Source organism: Telopea speciosissima, chromosome 4 (genome assembly GCF_018873765.1).
Source record: "Telopea speciosissima isolate NSW1024214 ecotype Mountain lineage chromosome 4, Tspe_v1, whole genome shotgun sequence".
In the NCBI taxonomy this organism is placed as follows: Eukaryota; Viridiplantae; Streptophyta; class Magnoliopsida; order Proteales; family Proteaceae; genus Telopea; species Telopea speciosissima.
The window spans coordinates 24,347,687-24,367,429 of record NC_057919.1 but is presented as its reverse complement, the minus strand read 5'-3'; the positions used below and the strand labels follow the sequence as shown (position 1 = coordinate 24,367,429).

The following is a 19,743-nucleotide window of genomic DNA, read 5'->3' as shown; positions in this document are numbered from 1 at the left end:
TGACTAAATTGTGGTACAGTTGAAAGTCATAGAAGTGATTCCTGAACACTTCAAAATCGTTGGGGATTGAGAAGGATCCTACCAGTGCATTGCTCAAGGGCACTAGAGCACGAGGGATGATGGGAACATACCTGTGCTACGTCTTCATTAGATGCATGGATAGGGTGTAATAACGGCCATTGTATGGGCTGTACTGGTTGGGTGCCAAAATTATCGATAGTATGGGTTCTTCTCAGGGGTATAATCGTAAATGGCATTGTATGGGTGGTTACATTGCCGTAGTATTGGGTGCAATTAAGATATGTCATTGCATGGGCGATTGGTGTAGTAGTTATGTATTAGTGATTGTTGTCACATGGGCATACTAGGAAAGAATTACCCTTGATAGTTGTGTACTAGAGACTACTGTTGTATGGGCATGCTGAGGAAAGGTTGTCGTTATAGGGGTAAGATGTGATATGGTTGTCGGTGTATGGGTGCGATTGGGGTAAATCGCCAATGTAATAGCTTGAATGATAATAATGTGCGATGTAGGGCGTAATTAGTGCGTGTTTGCTATCGTATAAATTAGGTAACTGTCGTTGTGTGAATGTGATTAGCGTGATTACACAGATTCACTTCACTACTCGTACGGGACCGTGGACCAATGAGGGGTGCATTATGGCATGTTAAGTGTGCCATTTCACCATGTTTGTGGATCTGCCGATTCATATTTTAAATTTTGACATGGAAACAAGAGGTTTAAACAGTTGACAAAAGATATTTCTTGTGCCACCAACTTGAATAATCAGACCATTAACTTTTTTCCACTTCAATTTCAAGAATCTGACCCCAATTGTTTCATGTGCAAGCGATCGACATTGAAAACTATCATCATTGACAATCTCTCATTTTGGGTTACGGCGTGATGACGTTCTCTCTATTAAGTAAAGAAAGTAAAGTATTTTGACTTCCCATATTTTTCTTGACGGATTTTAAGGTGAGAGTACTATGATCTTGTGATTCCACCTTTTGTTTGGTGAGTTGCTTTGTAATCTAAGAAGGATTTGTTCTTGATGTTTTGGTAACCTCTAGTATTGTTTAGAGAGAATATCTTGTAATTCATTCTATATCATAGTGGAATTTAAATTGGACGAGGCCCCGTGGTTTTTTTTCCTTTTGCCTTGGAAGGGTTTTCCACGTAAAAATTAGTGTGTGCATTTGTAGTTTAGGTTGATTTGTTTCAATGTGTTATTAATATACACATATTTGATTATCATTGTGGATCTCTGTTAACTTGCACACATGTGTTAAATGGTTCTTTTTCTCATCAAGTGGTATCAGGAAGTTTTTGATTCGTGTGCAAAAGATGAAGGGAAACACCACAATATGGAGAAGTTTGATATTTGCCTTGGTGAAAACCTGTGTTGTAGTGATATACAAATATTGACATGTCAGATTTGAGAGATCCTTTCTCGTGAGTTGGAGGGAGCGTTTGTTAGGATCTTTCTCATTTTAAGGAGGAGGACCCACACGGTTACTTACCTCAAGTTGGTTTCACAAATCGATTCTGCTTTCTAACACCACTTTTATTTTTTTAGATGGTTCACATCTCTTACTTTTTATATTATATATATATAAAGGGAGATAAGAATGGTGTGCTAAAGAAGTCTAATTGTGTGTACGATCTCTTTTTAGCTTTGATTCTCTGTGGGTGGTTATCATTGTAGAACTCTGTTAACTTACACACATGTGTTAAAGGGTTATTTTTCTCATCAAGTGGTATCAGAAGATTTTTTATTCGTGCGTAAAAGATGGAGGAAAACACCACAATATGGAGAAGTTTAATATTTGTCCTGGTGGAAACTTGTGTTGTAGTGATATACAAATATTGACATGACAGATTTGAGAGATCCCTTCTCGTGAGTTGGAGGGAGAGTTTGTTAGGATCTTCCTCACTTTAAGGAGGGAGACTCACACGGTTACTTACCTCAAGTTGGTTTCACAAACTGATTCTGCTTTTTAACATCACTTTCCTTTTTTTAGATGGTTCACATCTCTTACTTTTTATATTATATATATGTAAAGGGAGATAAGAATGGTGTGCTGAAGAAGTCTAATTGTGTGTACGATTTCTTTTCAGCTTTGATTCTCTGTGGGTGGTTATCACTGTGGATCTCTGTTAACTTGAACACATGTGTTAAAAATGTTATTTTTCTCATCAAGTGGTATGAGGAGGTTCTCTGTGGGTGGTTATTACTGTGGATCTCTGTTAACTTGAACACATGTGTTAAAAGGATTATTTTTCTCATCAGGTGGTATTAGGAGATTTTTAAATCGTGTGCAAAAGATGGAGGGAAACATTACAACACAAAGAAGTTTAATGTTCATCATGATGAAAATCTGTGTTGTAATGATATACAAATGTTGACATGACAGATATGAGAGATCCCTTCTCATGAGTTGGAGGGGGAGTTTGTTGGGATCTTCCTCATTTTAAGGAGGGGGACCCACACGGTTACTTACCTTAAGTTGGTTTCATAAACCGACTATGCTTTCTAACACTACTTTCTTTTTTATGGATGATTCACATCTCTTACTTTTTATATTATATATATGTAAAGGGAGATAAGAATGATGTGCTGAAGAAGTTTAATTGTGTGTACGATCTCTTTTCAGCTTTGATTCTCTGTGGGTAAAAGAGGAGAGAAAAGAAAGAAGAGAAAGAGCGTTGTTGTTTTGAGTTATGACATAACGATATTCTTTTTGTCAAGGGAAGAAAAGAAAACATTTAGGTTTCCCGCATTTGTCATGATGGATTTTGCAGGTGAGAGTATTATAATCTTGTGAATCTACCTTTTGTTTTGGTGAGTTGCTTTGTAATCAAAGAAATGTTTGTTCGTGATGTTTTGATAGCCTCTAGTATCATCTAAAGAGAATATTTTTGTAACCCATTATTTATCATAGTAGAAGTTTTAACTAGATGAGGTCTCAAGGTTTTTCACTTTCGCCTTAGAAGGGTTTTTCACTTTAAAATTGGTGTCAACTTTTGTAGTTTGGATTGATTTATTTCAGTTTTTGAAGTCGAATATGGATCACCCAAAACACGGATGCATTCACTCCCAAATGGGTTCTGAGAAAATCTCCAATGGTTTGAAGCAGGAAGAATAGGGAAGGAGATGAAATCAGAGTTTTTCATTTAAATAACTAAAGGGGTTAAAATGGACATTTCAACTTTGGGTGCTAACCTTGCTTAACTTCAGGGGAAAAGTTGATATTTTGATCAAGTATGGGATGCCCGTGAAATTTACCCAAAAAACATCCTAATATTACAAGGCAGTGTACCAATCTTTTTTCTTTCGACTTATTTGGAAATTAACCTGCGGTGTGGAGTGAGGACGAAACAGAAAAAAATCTAGGGCTTACAAAAAGAGCAAAATTAACAAGGGAGTAGATTAGACTGAAGACACGGAGACGGACCAAAAGGGTTGTTCTTGGAATCGGCGCTGCAATTTATAAAGGAGTAGACGAAAGACTGAAATAACAGAGGCAAAAAGCAGAGTTTCTATGGCTTCGTCGTCGATGTCGGAGGAGGAGCTCACGCTAACGGTCCGTTGGAGTGGAAAGGAATACACAGTGCGAGTGTGCGGCGATGATTCCGTTGGAGAGCTGAAGCGGCGCATCTGCGAGGTCACAAACGTACTCCCCAAGCGCCAGAAGCTCCTTTACCCAAAAGTCGGTTCCAAGCTCTCCGATGATTCCCTTCTCCTTGCCCAACTTCCCCTCAAATCCTCCCTTAAGATGACCATGGTCGGGTAAGTATTAATCTACTCACCCCTTGTTTGTTTTCTTGCTTTTCTCTTAATCATTGCAATGTTCCAGGTTTATTCGGCTCAATTGCGGTAAAATATTGCCCTTTATTTGGTTTTTGGGACTGATATGATCATATAGAGTTTTAAACATGATTTTGTGTGCAACTGGCGACACTATTATCGATCGGGTGCTTAGTTGTATGGGGGTAATGGACTACTAACTGAGTTGAGGACTTTGAAACTAATGTTATTAGCCCATCAAAAGCAATTTGAATCTGACTAATAGACTTATAGTTGAGATTCTTGGTGCATTCGGTGAATTATCAGCTAAATTCTGGAACGGAAACAATAAATTATTGATTCAGGGCAGAAACAATCTGGCTATTGAAGTCGTATTTCTTGTTTCTCCTGTGGGACTACTCGAGTATTCTTCATAATGTCAATGAGCTGAGTATAACCACACAATGTTATTTTGATGTATTTCTTTTGTCTCCAAAGGATTGTGGTTGGCTCACCAGCCATTTAAGATAAAAATTTTAGTGTCCGATGTTGTAGCTGAAGCAAATCATGATTCACCATTTATCTTTTTATAATTGAAATATCTAAAGAATGAACGCAAAGTGGATGTTTCATCTTTTCTTCAATCTAAGATGGCTAATGGTTTATAAACCAAATTAAGTTATAGCCAACATAAGCAAAGTGACAGACTCAATTGTGGAGTTATAAAGGCTAACCAAACTAGGATTTTCAGTGCAAGCTGTTATTACAATGCTGCAGGCCCGGGATTTCTGCCCCTTGCATACCTTTTCTTTATGACTTTTATCATATATCTCAAAAAGAGATAAGAGTATTATTTTCTTTATGCAATCTTCTCTTTTCCAATATCTCCTCCTGATTACGCTGATTTCCTCTTTGCTATTCAATTACTCCAACCCTATGTCTAAAGACTTATGCTTCTCATATCCCCAAAATTTTGCCATTCCATTTTTTTTTAATAAGTTCTATGGGCCAGTCAGCATTGAATTTTTTTCAGCCCAGCAATTTGCCTCTAAATTGTTTTGCCAATTCTTACACACTGGTATGAAGTTTGGCAATTCCAGCCGCCTATTCTCAAACTGAAAGGTATTTAGTTGCTTTCTTGGAAATTCTCATGTAGCCATGTAAGAGCACAGACTTGTGGTGTGAGAAAGCATTTACCATAACTTGTTGGACATAAATTCTGTAACTTCTCAGCACTTTCAGCTGAAATTATCAATCTAACCAGTTTTGTTTTATAGATGGATGTGGCTTGTTACACAACTATTCTTACAAAGGGATTCCTACTAAGTTCAACTGGATTGAAGTATATGAACATCTGTCATTGCCTTGCTTCTACTATTTCTAGAATGGTTTTCTTTTCATTAACCACATGCAGTGTCAAAGTCTCCACGAATAATCCGACAAGCTTCATACCAACATCTGAAATCTTCCATATCTTACAAAAAAGCAGCACTGTTTCACTTATCGTTATGTCTGTAGATTGATTTTATTTCCCATGCTCTTTAAATTCTTTATCGTCCAACAGAACTGCATAATAATGGTAGAGCAATATATGCCAAGAAATGTACTCTTTGGCACTTATATTGTTCTTTAGAAGTCCCACTGGGGACTGAACTTAATGCTATGCTCTGATGTAAGTCTTAGACTAGCTTTATCTAGCTTATATTGTAGTAAAGGAAGGAGAAGTGGACAAGAAAACTTGCATTCTAAAAAGGGGAGGGAAGGAGGCCACAATCTCAGTGATTGAACGTCTTTTGTTGTTTTGTCTATTAATATATTATTTAACTTACCATAGAAGACCCTCCCCCCCCATGCAGGAACTTATGGACCTATCTTGGCTAAGTGACTCTGCCAACGTCTTGTTATATCTGGTGTCTCAGCCTTGGACCCTTCCTGGATTACCAATGCCTGAAAGAAATGTGATGTGCTCCTCCCATCCAGTAAAAAACCGTTTAGTTTTTCGGCTTCCTAGACTATCTGCTCTTTGAGTTGTACTTCTGCTTCTACCAAGTCCTAAACCTGCTCTGCAACATGAGATCATGTACATAATATCCATTCCTGTCTGCCAACATTGGAAATTTGGAATTATATCTTCAGGTGACCTTCCATTCTTACCATTTGAGATGGGAGTTAACAGGGTTGACTGATGTGGCTTCACTTCGTGAAGTGTTGTCTCCCTTCCTTTGAATTGAAGACACAGGAATAGTATGGTCTGTCTCTGTCACTCCCTCTTGAACCATCATTGTTTCCCAACTCTGATGATCAGTCGGATTCAGTTGAGACATGATAGTGCCCCCCTATGTTACAAACACTGTCTGTGGATCCCTTTGTTCTTTTGATGGTTAAAAGTGAGGATTTTATTGGACCACCAGGCAACAAAAATGTATAGTACATCAAGACAATGAATGAAAAATGCAGAAATAAGCAATATCTTACATCATCCACTCTTCTCAACTAATGTGATAGGGAGGCTCCAATTCCCAAAGGATCTTTCCCCACCATTCTCTGGGCGATGAATCCACCAGAGAATTACTTGGCCTCAGCCTCCAAATAACCTAGACATAAGGATCTGGCTCTCCTGATTAAATGAGAAAATCTCCATGGGAATTCATTAGTCAGGGTCATCCAACTAATATTCAAGGCTGAATCACTCTCAACTATTAAATCTGGCCTGTGGGATGATGATGCCTTTCAGGTCCCTTTTTCATAATGTAAATCATTGAACTATAGCTCTACCAAATGAGAATGTATTCTTCTTTCTAGTAGCAAGTCTCTTCTCGATCTTCAAGTTGTTGGCATTCAAGAGATATGTGACTAAGGTTTTCTTCCTAGGAACATACTGGGTAGTGCCCAGCAGCTAAGGGCCTTTGCTGGTTGGAGTGTACAGGGATCGGCTACCGTCTTCTCCATGGGGAGGGGGTTTGGGGGTGTTAAAATATCTTTCCTATTCCTTCCCATCCCCCTCCCACAAAAACCAAAAAAGAAAAAAAAAAGAAAAAAGAACTCTCCTAGGGGGTCAGCAAGACAATGCATTCGCCAACTTCTTCCTCTCTAACTTATTGTTTCAGAATCTTCCCACGAAGTCAATGTGCATATGAATTTCTCTGAAAAAGGTTTTCTCCAAGTTCAGTTTAAGGTCCAGTTGGATTCAATTAGTCAAAATGTTTGATGTTATTAGTGACTCAACTTTCTGCATATATGTTTTCTGAAAAGGAAAATCTTGGGATTATGTGATTGAACCCATGATTAGGGGTTTATTCTTTCCTGGGAATTAAATTTTGGTCTTGTGTGCGTTTGCCAACTATGTTGATTGAAATTGTTTCTGTAACTGTGAAAATTAAAATATTTATTGTTCGTGAAATTTGTTGAAATCTGGTTCCAGGAAATTTCTATCCAAACTATGGGACATACAGGATCATTATTTTAGTTTCTGATCATGCCTCTGTGTCCTCATCACAACACTTCGAAATCTAAATGCTGATACCCCAGTGTCAATATACTACAGTAAAAATACTCTTCTATACTCTTAAGTGTTAATGTTATAATGATAATTTTGTGAGATTTAATCTTTTAGGAAATTTTATATCTATGTGATGTTTGTATAAAGAGGCTGTTGAACCTTGCTCATGCATGTGGACTGTCTTATCAATTTTGTATGAGTTGAATATATTGAGTGTGGATAAATATCTTTAATCTTGCAGTTTCCTAACACCTACTTTACAGTACTGTGGAAGATGATATTATTGTTGATCCAGTCGATGCTCCCGAGATTATTGATGATTTTGAACTCGGAGAAAAAGAAGCGGTTCACATTAAAGACAAAGAGGTTAACAAGCAGAAATTGAGACGCCGTGTTGATCAGTACAAGGTCAATTTGTTGATTATCTTGTATGTTAAAACATATTTTGTCAGTTTTTTTTTTTTAATATTATTTTATCCTCTCTTTTCGATTGATTTTCTTATGAATAGAATAAACTCAACTTAGCCTTATCCCAACTAAATGGGGTCGCCTTTTCTTGTGAATAACATACCTTTTGATAAATCCTCTAATGGAAGATGTGACTGTCAAAAATACAAGATATGCACTGGCTTGATTACTATAAGCTTATCATCTGCTGTTATTTGGTAACTCAAGATGCCTATAATACCTGTAACATCCTTTCAGGTTTTACAGTAGCACTTATATTGATTATATATTAAAAGGGATTTGAATGAATCCCAAAGTTGGCAGACAATAATGCTTATGGATAAAGAATACTTTGAACCACATTATTATTTATTATGGACCTCACTGATAGAATGGGCAGTGTTTGATACTTTTTAGCATGGCTGTGTCATGCTGTTGCCATATGTTTTGAACCTGGATGTTCTATTTCAGATTAAACTCCTCAATCCATGCCGAGAAGGGAAAAAACTGCTTGTCCTTGATATTGATTATACACTTTTTGATCACCGGTCCACAGCAGAGAACCCACTTGAGCTTATGCGGCCATGTGAGTTGTCTTCTTGGGTCAATGATGAATCTCCTTATGCTTGTTTTGTTCCTCTTAGCAGTTTTTTTTAACATGGAACATATGTGACACTATGTGCAGATCTTCACGAGTTTCTTACAGCTGTTTATGCTGAGTATGATATCATCATTTGGTCTGCAACCAGGTTAGGTTCCTATGTTCTATAAGGGTTGTCACGGACCATGGTTGCCACAGAGGGAGTGAGTGGGTACTGATAAGAAATGGAATTGGGTAACAGCTGAACAGCATAGAAGTTTCACAATATATAGATTTTGAACATATAGAAAATGGTTTGGAATCACCAATAGAAACAGCTGAGAAATGACAGTGCCAGATGGTGCGAGTGCCTAGTTAGTTGTAAACTGGGTTTCTCAGTCATTTCTCAAGTGATTCTAGGTCTTTCTGTGTATTTGTACTGGATGGTTCACCTGTGCTCTTGACATTTCCTTTATTAAATTTTACTGGAAATCACATATTTCTTAGATTTACGAACATGTAATTTTCCACAAAGCACAAATTTCATTAGGTGAAGAATGTCCTATAAACTTTCTCGTCGGTGAATATGTACCCTTGGGGGCTGAATCTAGGAGTCTAGGGTTATCTTTTGTTTTAGCTTCCAGGGGGAGATTGAGAATTTCATTTTGTCATTGGAAGCATTCATTTTTGTTTTTCTTTATTTCTTCATTAATCATTATACATGTTCCTTTTTCAAGGTTATGCTGCATATAAGTAGTGTAGCTGCTTATCCATTCCCTCTGGACCTTAGTCCAATTTGGATTTCAATGTGTAAATCCTTGGTGCCACACATTTTATTTCCTTCACTGCAGCATGAAGTGGGTAGAATTGAAGATGGGACAGCTTGGGGTACTCAATAATCCTAACTACAAAATTACTGCTATGCTGGATCACTTAGCCATGATTACAGTACAGTCAGATTCTCGTGGAATCTTTGATTGCAAGCCGCTTGGTCTTATCTGGGCTCAATTTCCAGAGGTTTGTTAACTAACAAGATTCATCTGTTTGGTGTTATTTTGCTTTATCCAGTTCTTTTATTGACAAGCTAGGCTCTTTTTATATTGTCTGCAGTTCTATAATTCAAAAAATACTATTATGTTCGATGACCTTCGGAGGAATTTTGTGATGAACCCACAGAATGGTCTTATAATCAGGCCTTTTAGGAAGGCCCATGCGAACCGCAGCACTGATCAGGAGCTAGTGAAGCTGACCCAGTATTTATTAGCAATATCTGAATTGGATGACATGAGTGTACTCGACCATGGGAAGTGGGAATCATACACGGAAGATAATGTCAAGAGGCGGAGGCACTCATGACTATAGCCTTGGATTATTGAATTGCTGATGTTTCCTGGCTGTGTGAGTTCTTAAGTTTATGCTGTAGCTTCTTACAGCTCTATATACAATATTGAATACAAAAGTAGTGAAATTATGTAATTGTTCTTGAACGTATTTTTGTATGAATGATGACTGGAGATTCAAAATTATTATTTTTACTGAACTTAACTTGTCCCCCCCCCCCCCCCCCCCAACCCACACCCGGGAGAAGAAAAAAAGCCAAATTTCCTTTCACTCATGGTGAAGGGGTTCCATACGTTAATCTTTGTCGAATCGAACTCCCAGGGGTATTAATGACTTTGTACAATAGGAGGGTCGATATATTTTACCGTTGATTACCTTCAACGTGGGTGACTACTGCATTTTGTTGAAGCTCGACCTAAACTGGGAGTCTGAGATCGGGTAGTATCGAACGGCTTGGTAACCTGCAATACGGAGTTGACTCGGCCAATCTGGCCGATCCAACCCTGAGTTTCAGAGTTATGCAAAATGTCAATCTGGAGGTCAGCCAGAATCTCCTGTACATCTATTGATCAAAATTTTAAAATTAGCTACACGTGGCGAATATAAGAGCCCATAGCGAGGGGCCCACCTTGACTCGTCCCCTCTCTGTCTCTCTCTCTCTCTGTGCCACCGAAACGAGAGGTGAGAATCATTTTGTTTCTCACAGAGAGCTAAGCACAACTACGTTATATGAATAAGTACTTTTATTCGTCATTCTTTGAAAATCAGACGTCTCATGGCTCTCACGACATCTCCTCTGGCCTTGTCTTTGCTCCTTGGAAGCCTGAAAGGAGGGAAGAGCTCGAAGGAAGCCCAGATAAGAAGCAGAAGTAGCAGCAGTGGTAGAAGAAGCTTCTTGCGTGTTTTCGCATCGGAAACCCCCTCTGAACAGCGCAAAAGGGCCGCAGCGGGAGTTGATACCAGAATTCACTGGGAAAACCCTGATGAGGGTTGGATTGGAGGGACTAGTAATTCATCACAGCCAACAATTGAGGAAGAAAAACAGAATCTCTTAGGGAAAAACTACTCTGATTTGTTGAAAGAGTACTCTGATTCTCATTACCAGTGAGTCTCTCTCTCCATCTTTTTGTTATAGCTTCAAATTCTATCTTATCCATTGAACCAATATTTTGAACCTTTCAATTGGTATCGTTATCATTGTTCACATGTTCAAATCATCATTTGCTCTCCTCTGTTGGAAATAAATTCCATCCTACCATAGGTCATGGTATACTTCACCATTCGAAAATCAGTCAGATGGATTGATTTTGTTGGGCAGGCCTTGGTGCAAGGGTAAGATTGTTGCTCCATTGTGATCAAGTGGTCATAGGTTTGAGTTTGGAAACAGCTTCTCAATGAAAGCAGGGTTAGACTGCGTACATTATGACTCTCCTTAGATCCCACAGTGACGAGAGCCTTGTGCACTGAGTATGTCCCTTTTTGGAATGATTTTTGTTGGGTGATTAGAAGCGCCCAGTTGTTCATTAATGCCTAGTATTGAGCTTGAAACTCTCCCATACAATGGGTTAGTGAGAAAATTTCCATCACAGGCTGTTAGGACCCAAGCTAGCGGCCAATCAGTACAGAAGTCTTCTTTGTTTGAGTGATTAAATGATAAAGTAAAGGTTCATGTATTGTACAATTATAATTATCTTTTGTCTTATATGATCAATATCGGATGATATCAAATCAATGTAACAAAAAATTGTATGACAAATCCTATATTTTTGTAGGTTCTTAGGAGTATCTTCCGACGCTGACTTGGAAGAGATCAAAGCCGCTTATCGAAGGCTATCAAAAGAGTACCATCCTGACACAACATCACTACCCTTGAAAACGGCATCCGATAAGTTCATGAAACTAAGAGAGGTATATGATACGTTGAGTAATGAGGAGACCCGAAAGTTCTACGACTGGACATTAGCTAAAGAGGCTGCCAGTCGACAAGCTGAGAAGATGAAGATGAAGTTGGAAGATCCTCGTGAGCAAGAACTGCAGAATTGGGTGTCTGTACCAGATATGGTTGATCGTCTAGATGGGAAAAACATGAAGCTGAGTGATCAAGCTATGACAGCTCTCACCATTGATATTATTATCATTATCTTTTCAATTCTATCCATCATTGTTTATGCTCTCTTCTTTCAGCCATCATAGTTGCTCGATTATGTTAAGAAAAAGAAGAATCAAGATGAAGGTACAAATTAATACTTTTCAATGCTGACCAAATGTACAGTTTTTTATGTGTAGTTTTCACATCGGCCAAATTTTAGATTGTAGATGATTTTTCAGCTGTGTTTGGTATGCGTTCTTGGAATGCATTTTAGGTTGATTTTTGCATTCTGCTAGGTTCTTCTCTAATGGAACTTGGCTTGATTTGGTATGATTTCTATTTCAATTTTAGGGGGTGATTTCTATATTAGAAGTTGTTTGATTTGATTTTTGCGTCTTATTTTAGTGAAATAGATATTAAGTGGTTTAGAATTTCTATTTCATTTGATTTCACGTACTCTTGCTCTTTAATGAATACATGGTTAACTTGATGGACAAAGTAGTAATTTCATGTTAAAAATAAAATGCCACCCCCCTTCTTCTCCTAATAGTCTCACCACCACCACCACCACCACTTCCACACCACACCACCACCCTTCTCAAAGAAATATAGAGAATCTATTCTCAGAAATTGAACTAGCAAATGGAATTTTTTATTCTTGAATATTTATATTAATACAACCAAAACAATTTCAAAATTTTTGACCAAAAATATATTTGTTGACTATTTCATGAAATCAATCAAAACTTGAAATAGAAATCATACCAAATCTTGAAGTAGTCCCTTAGCCCTTCAGCTTTTTCAGTTCTTGATTTTGTATGGGATAAGGTTCATTATATCATTAGAAGGTCTCCTAGCAATGGTGACAGACTGACAGTGTTGTGTTGAATCCCTCCCCTAATAGGATATTTTCCGTGGCATTGACTAGGGATCTTATTCATATTAAAATGAAACAAATTGCATTGTGGAGTTTGCTCTAGTTTACGCATCACATCCCAAGGCATAGTTTCATCACTTGGTGTGCTTTGACGAGTATCCTCCCTACCTAGGAATCCATTTAGGAACATTGCCATTCCCAAATACTGCCTTTGTTGGAATGCACTTGAAAATATTGAACAACTATTTTTAAAAAAATTGCAAATATATATATAAGACATGAATGAGTCGACCCAAGACTTGGTCCAATCTAAATTGGTCAAACCATCAGGTCTAATCTATGATTAATAACAATAGGAACTGTCTTACAAACCGTTTATTAATAATATAAATTAACAATAAAACTTGAGAAGAGATCAGTAAAAGCAAACGTTTCAAGTATTTATGGTCCATGGTCCGGTACCATTTTCCAACCCTATAAAACTGCCCCCATTTATAAATCTCTTGCAATCTAATTTTCTCCTCCGGTCTACTTGCAACCAAAGATGAATAGAGCAAGAGAGCTGTTATGGTTACTGTTAATTGCAGCATTAGCAATAGCTATGTCAATTACTACTTGCAGTAGTGCTCTATTAACAAATGAAACAAGGCTATACAGGATTATCTATTTTTACCCAGGTGGTTCTAGGAAGCTTGTTGTCGATGCCTTACCACCTGACCCAGAAGTCATACCTTGCTGGTTATCTCTTCAAAGCACACAAGGGTGTGCACAGAATGTATATGACTCCTTTTGGAATGGCACAATCAGTGCCCTCAAACCTGCATGTTGTAAGGTCATTGCCCAAATTAGCAATGATTGCTGGTTTAAAATGTTCCCTAAAAACCCTTTCTTCCCTTTTGCTCTTAAATATTACTGTAAAGATGGAAGTCAGGTCGACTTTGATACAAGAAAGTACTTTCTGCCATAGTGCCACTTATTTCTACTACCACAAGACAAATCTTTGAGAGATTTATATAAAAAGGGGCAGTTACTATCATTCCACACACTTATCCTATATTTTAGGAGTGTCAATCCGTAGGTTCGAGTCGATTTTGATCGGGCTTAATCGGTTATTCTTATTTTAAGATGTGACACCGTGATCGGCTCATTTAAGTAATCTGTCCTCATAGGCTAGGCATGGTCCCATTTATAAACGGTTGGTCAGGTATAGGTCTATAATTGGACTTATATTGAACAATAAACGAGCCTATAAACGGACTCATTCTAAATGGGCTAAAATCGGGTTATGCAAGTTTGGTCCATATTGCTGTTAATGAGATTCATTTTTTTGTGATGACACAAAGAACTTACTTCAGGCTAATGGATATCCATAATAAAATCTCAAATTTATTTTGAGCTCTATAACCCTAAATCTCAATGGACATACAACCCTAATTATGTGCCATATTTATTTTTGGTCTGTCAATTTCATAGTGCAATAATATACAATTATCAATTCTATGTTTCTACCCCGCTTAGAGTCCTATATGTATAGCTTATGTAATGCAAAATGATAAATTAATCAAAGAAAGGGTATTTTTGGGATAAAATAGGAATTTCTGGGGTAATTAAGGTAAAACAAACGGTACAGGCTTAAACGTGTCGGTCCTTAAACATGTTGGGCTCGGTTGGGCGCCTATTGGTCCATCCCCTTGCACCGTGACCATGTTTAGCTAACATGTTGGGCCTTAGCCCGACACATTTAGCTAACGTGTCGGGCTGGGTTTGGGCTTTTACTAGTCGGGACAAGTCAACCCTACCAAGGCGGGTTAAGAATTGACACTCCTACTATATTTATTGATACTCTCTTACCTTCAACTTTGTTTCAGGCGAGTTTCTCTTCATCTATATTGGTGAAAAGATTCTTTATATTATTGCGATTGGATGGGACTCTAAGGGTACCATAAGATTACAATGTGGAGGAAACAGAGATTAGGGTTTCACATTCTCTGTTAAGGTTTTCCTCTTCTCATGACAGATGGCCACTGGTCGTCTCCCTCCGGTGGTCCCACTTCCCCCACCCACCCCGGGGGGCATTAACCCTTTGCTACCTACCTCCTTTGCAGGAGGTTCACTTGATGGCAGGTGGTCTAATTTGTTCTCCAACTCCGCCCCGAATGACAAAGGAGTTTCGCTCTCTTATGTGGAGCCCGACACCACCAACGGTCAAAAGACTGCGAGATGCAACGAACAAGACGTCGCTGATGAAATCACGCGCTGGGATGCTGCCCTGGTAAGCTATGTTCTAGGACTTAAACCCTCCTATGCTTCCATTAAGAGGTTTGTTTAGCAGCATTGGGAGAACACTGGAGCGGTTGGGGTCTTTGGTCTTGATAGTGAGTGATTTCCAGTCTGTTGAGCTTCGCCAGCAAGTTTTGGACAATGGCCCTTGGCGCTTTGGAGTCAGACCTCTCATCCTCCGGCCTTGGTCTATAGATATCTCCCTTTCTTCCAAGGAGGAAGATCAACTCCCTCTTTGAGTTCGTCTCCCTGGCCTGGGCCTACACCTTTGGGGCGAGAGATGCTTGGAGCGTATCACTAGTGTCTAGGGTCACCCGATCTGCACCGACAAGTGGACCATGAATAGGGAAAGACTTTCTTATGCTCGTGTCTGCGTCTTGATCCATGCCATTGATGGTCTCCCTGACCAAATCCTGATCATGCTCGCTGCTGGGTTGAGGATCTCACACATGGTTGAGTGTGACTAGCGCCCCCCTTGCTGCAACCTTTGTGCGATTTTTGGGCACTCTAACACCTCCTGTCCTAACAAGGCCCCTCCCCCGCCCTCTTCTGATGCCATTGCCTCCGTCAAGTGGCAGGAAGCCAGGAATCGGCGACGGAATGGCAAGCAAGTTGCCCCTGCTTTTCAGCATTTTTCCATCCCGACTCCTTCTGAGGATCTTATGGATCTACCTCTCGACGTACCTTGTGTGAATCCCTCTATTTCTAACCCTTCTCCGTTGGAGGATCTTATGGCTCAACCTGCTGCCACCCCAGCTGTGGATCCCATCGTTATAGACCTCCTAGCAGTCATCCCTGTAGCCCAACTCCCCCTCCAATCCGTTTCTCCTCAGAACACCAACAACCCACCTCTCCAGTCAATCTGTCCCCTACCTTAGCTTCATCCTATTGGGTCCTCCTCCATCAACGTCAAGGTATTGGCTCGATCCATGAACTCGAAAAAGCCCCCCAGCCGCCGGTAGGGGTAAAGGGTCTAACAAGTTCTCCCCCCTCACCGTGAATGAGCAGATGTCTGATCACTCCTAGTTGACCTCCCAAAATAGGGGCCGCTCCCACAATACTACCTTGAGACATCGAAGTTGTTCTCCTACCGTTGTCAGAGAGTGAGATCGAAGCCCAGAAAAGGGGTGCCTTGATAACTACCCAAATCAAACCCTTGGTTCCCAATGATCCGGCTCCCAATGCTACGTTTGACTTTGACCATCCAAGCTGCTGCCACATTCACAGAATTGTGTCAAATATAACTATAGTACTGACTCTTAATGATTGGTATTTATGGTCACTAGATAGGTATATTGATACTCAGATCCAATAGTGATTGATCCAGCTCAAAATTTCCAGATTAATTTTTTCCTCCCCAATTTTTCCAAAACATGGTTGACATTCCAATTCTATATATTATTACTGGGAGAGGGTTCCCCACAACATCAGGATGGAGAGAATCTTCCATTCATCCCAATGGCAACACAAAGAACGGTATCATGTGGTCCACATGGAATCATTTGGTTAGGGCATAAAAAAACAAAATAAAAAAACCCTATGTTATAGGCCAATAATACATTGGCATTGTTGGAAACTTTGTTGTTGTGTTGTTGGGGTAGTAATCCATGTAACAATGGAAGGTGGTATTTTCAAAAATTACAAGATACATATGAGCCATCCATATTTTTGTTTTTAAATCTAAACTGTCTATTCCCACTCAAAGTTGGAAGAGTGAACAATAATGCCAAGAGTAGTGGTACACATGCATGGACATAATACACAGGATATATGCCAATACACATACAGGATATGTGCCAATACAAAAGGGGGTATTTGATTAAATTAGACTCAGAAAAGTGGCATGCATTGCATAGGGAATTGTAAAATAGCACTAATGATGAGGTGAAATTGTAAAATAGAAATAATAATAAAGTTTAATAAAACAAGTCTAACTTAATTTGACTATTTTATTGACCTATTTATTCAAATTTCTAGAAATAAAATGAAAAGAAATGAAAGGAAGCTGCACAAAATCTAGCCAATATTTAATTAATAAAAATAAATAAACAAGAATTGAGGGTCATATAAACTGCCATAAATTTACTTCTACCCCATTCATCAGCACACTGAATAGAGTACAAGACATAAGCACTATATGTCATACTATTTCTCCAGCTATTTCTTCTTGTGGCCACTCTAGATATCACAAAGCAATTAATGATTAAATTATGAATTGGGTTCCTCCTCTAGCTCCTTCATGAACCATGTTTTTGACAAATACAGTCACACATATTTGAATCAACCTTTCACACATAGTTGAAACAACCTTTCATCTAGTTGTAAAACAAGAAATATATTGATTCATTTCGAATTAGTGAAAATAAGAGTGAGTAAACATTAAAGGCACAAGTTCTTTGAACTAGAAAGTAAAGAGGGAAAATGCAAGGGCTATGTTCTTAAGCTAAGGAACCAGAATGGCATCGGTGCTGGAACAGGTGGAGTGGAGTGCCAAATTTGAAAATTGTCTAGAGGTTAAGTGCCTTCAGAGCATTTAATTATAAGTGTATATAATTTTGCATGTCTATCTACTTTGTGATGTGTATGTTAGAATTGTGTGGCCCAACACAAATATATTTTGTATAATTTTTGCACATTATTGAACATTTCTATACTCTCATTTTGTGATATATGTCATGTGGCATTTATATTTTGTGACTTATAAAATTAATTAAATTGGTACCATGGTTTTTGGTCTACTTGGTTAGTGGACTGGTGTTTTGGATGATCATCCTGATGAGCCACTTTGTAGTCCTCGACTTGACCACACCTATCATGATGTATTATATGTTTATGTATGCATTGTTGGATTGTGATAGGTTTGAGTGGTGCAAGTCAAAATTGCTCAGACTATGGGAGACATGATGACTAGTGTCTTGATGGTCAGTACACATAAGGTCTGTGGAGTCCATCCATGGAAAGACCTCGTGTACATTGAGTATTGATCTTAGTGATTAATATTCCATTGCCAGTGACTTGACAATTACGGAAGTGTATGCGTACCTACAAACTGCCAATTTAAAATGTTTTATTGTCAAAATGGTTTTGTGAAAATTGTTTTTATCTATTGATATAAAAATATTATTTATTTTCTATCTTTGCAAAACCAATTTTGATTTATTTTTTGGTAAGGGCAGTTTTGTATTTTTGATCCCTTTTTGTTTGGGGGCATTTTTGATAATTGTCAAGGTAAGCCCAAGAGGCACTCTGGATATGGATATTAGGTGGCTAGCATCTCACTTAGGGTTGAACTTTATGGTTGGTCTTCTCCACCCTAGAGATATAAATATCTCAAGGTCACATAAGCAAGGGGATCTCTTTTGGAAGTTCAAAATACCGGGTTGTGGTATACCTGTGCAGCTGGGGTAAGCACCCTGATTGCTTGTGAGATCCTTGGAAATTCTACTGGCTTCATCAAATTGTGATCATCTACAATTTTTCTTCTAAAATTTACTAAGAGAGGTTCAAGTCTTCTTCTTCAACTCATTCAACAAAGTATTTTAGATTCACATCTACACAAGGGTATGTCTTTTTCCTTTTTCTTCTATTAAAAAATCTATAGATAAATAATTTTTATTTAGGATTTTGTCCTTCATGGATTGGAACTAGATAATTCCTAGTTTGAGATGTTTCTAGGACTCTTTTTCTTATAGTAAAACTAGCAATTAAGGAGAGGCGGCCCCTATTAATCCACCCACATCCCCATTCATATCCAATGTGGGGCTATATTTCTGTCTTATACGTGGATATTCCAACAATCTCCCCTTCCACACAGAAGGCAAACATGAAGCCTGAGATCCCGATCTTCCCCTTCACGCGGGAGTTGACGTGGAGCCTGAGATCAAACTCGAGAATCCTCAGCCAAACAAAAATTTTCATGCCCTGACTCTGATACCAGTTGATGGTTCTGCTAATCTCTAGTGTCCTAGATCATTTCTTTTGTTTTTCATGTTCTATGGATTGTCTATTTCTTTTAAAAAGAATTTGTATATGTTCTTCTTTGAGTTTGATAATTATTTATATGCTTGCATATATTCATGGATAATTTTGGTTTGATGTTTCTTTAAGCCTTTTGTTTGTGAAGTTGAATAGTCCTCTACGTATAGAGAAAGAAGAGAAGAAGATGATTCTTTGTATAAAACATTTATTGAATGATTGTGACATTTGAAGAGATTTTGCAAAAGATAATAAAGTCATTGAAAGTTATATTGAAAATTAAAAATTAATAATAACTTTTGAAAAAAGGTATCGTTGAAACTTAATAAATCTTCTTGGAATTTGAAAAATCTTATTGATATATACAAAAGGACATTGGTACTTGATAGGTTGTGTTGGAGGATGGAAAGTTTTTATTGTTTCCATACGTTACCTTGTACCAAGCCATCTAATTACTTTTGGCTCATTGCAAACCATATAATGTATTTTAGCTCATCTCAAGCCACCTACCTTTATTAGCTTATCAAGCTCTATTATTGACATGTAGTCATTGACTCAAGCCATTTTTTTGTGAAGCTATTTTTGTTCTTTGTAGCTTCTCTTGTTATATTATGAAATATTTTTAAGCTTTATATTGTGCTTGATTTTTTTCATTCGGATAAAATTTTTATTGACTGAATTAAATAAAATAAAATAATTTTGTTCCATATGTATCTATCTCAATTTTTTGTGAGAGCATGGGTTATGATATATTCTAGTGCTACATATACACAATCCTATTGGTTTCAGTGGGAGTGTATGGGTTTGGGCATTTGATGTAATTTTTTTTTTTTTTTTTTTTGATATTTTGTTCACTATTTCGAT

The 19,743-nt window shown here is 38.0% G+C and overlaps 2 protein-coding genes across 2 annotated transcripts; both read left to right on the top strand.

Moving 5' to 3' along the window:
* Positions 1-3,465: 3,465 nt before the first annotated feature.
* On the top strand, positions 3,466-9,834 carry LOC122660213 (ubiquitin-like domain-containing CTD phosphatase). Its single transcript, XM_043855427.1, has 6 exons — positions 3,466-3,794; positions 7,554-7,698; positions 8,209-8,323; positions 8,423-8,486; positions 9,169-9,334; positions 9,428-9,834. The coding sequence occupies exons 1-6, from the start codon at positions 3,547-3,549 to the stop codon at positions 9,671-9,673; spliced, it is 984 nt and encodes a 327-aa protein (XP_043711362.1). The 5' UTR covers positions 3,466-3,546; the 3' UTR covers positions 9,674-9,834.
* Positions 9,835-10,313: 479 nt separating this feature from the next.
* Positions 10,314-11,943, top strand: LOC122659647 (NAD(P)H-quinone oxidoreductase subunit T, chloroplastic-like). The gene is made up of 2 exons (XM_043854744.1): positions 10,314-10,762; positions 11,431-11,943. The coding sequence occupies exons 1-2, from the start codon at positions 10,434-10,436 to the stop codon at positions 11,849-11,851; spliced, it is 750 nt and encodes a 249-aa protein (XP_043710679.1). The 5' UTR covers positions 10,314-10,433; the 3' UTR covers positions 11,852-11,943.
* The last annotated feature ends 7,800 nt before the right edge of the window (positions 11,944-19,743 follow it).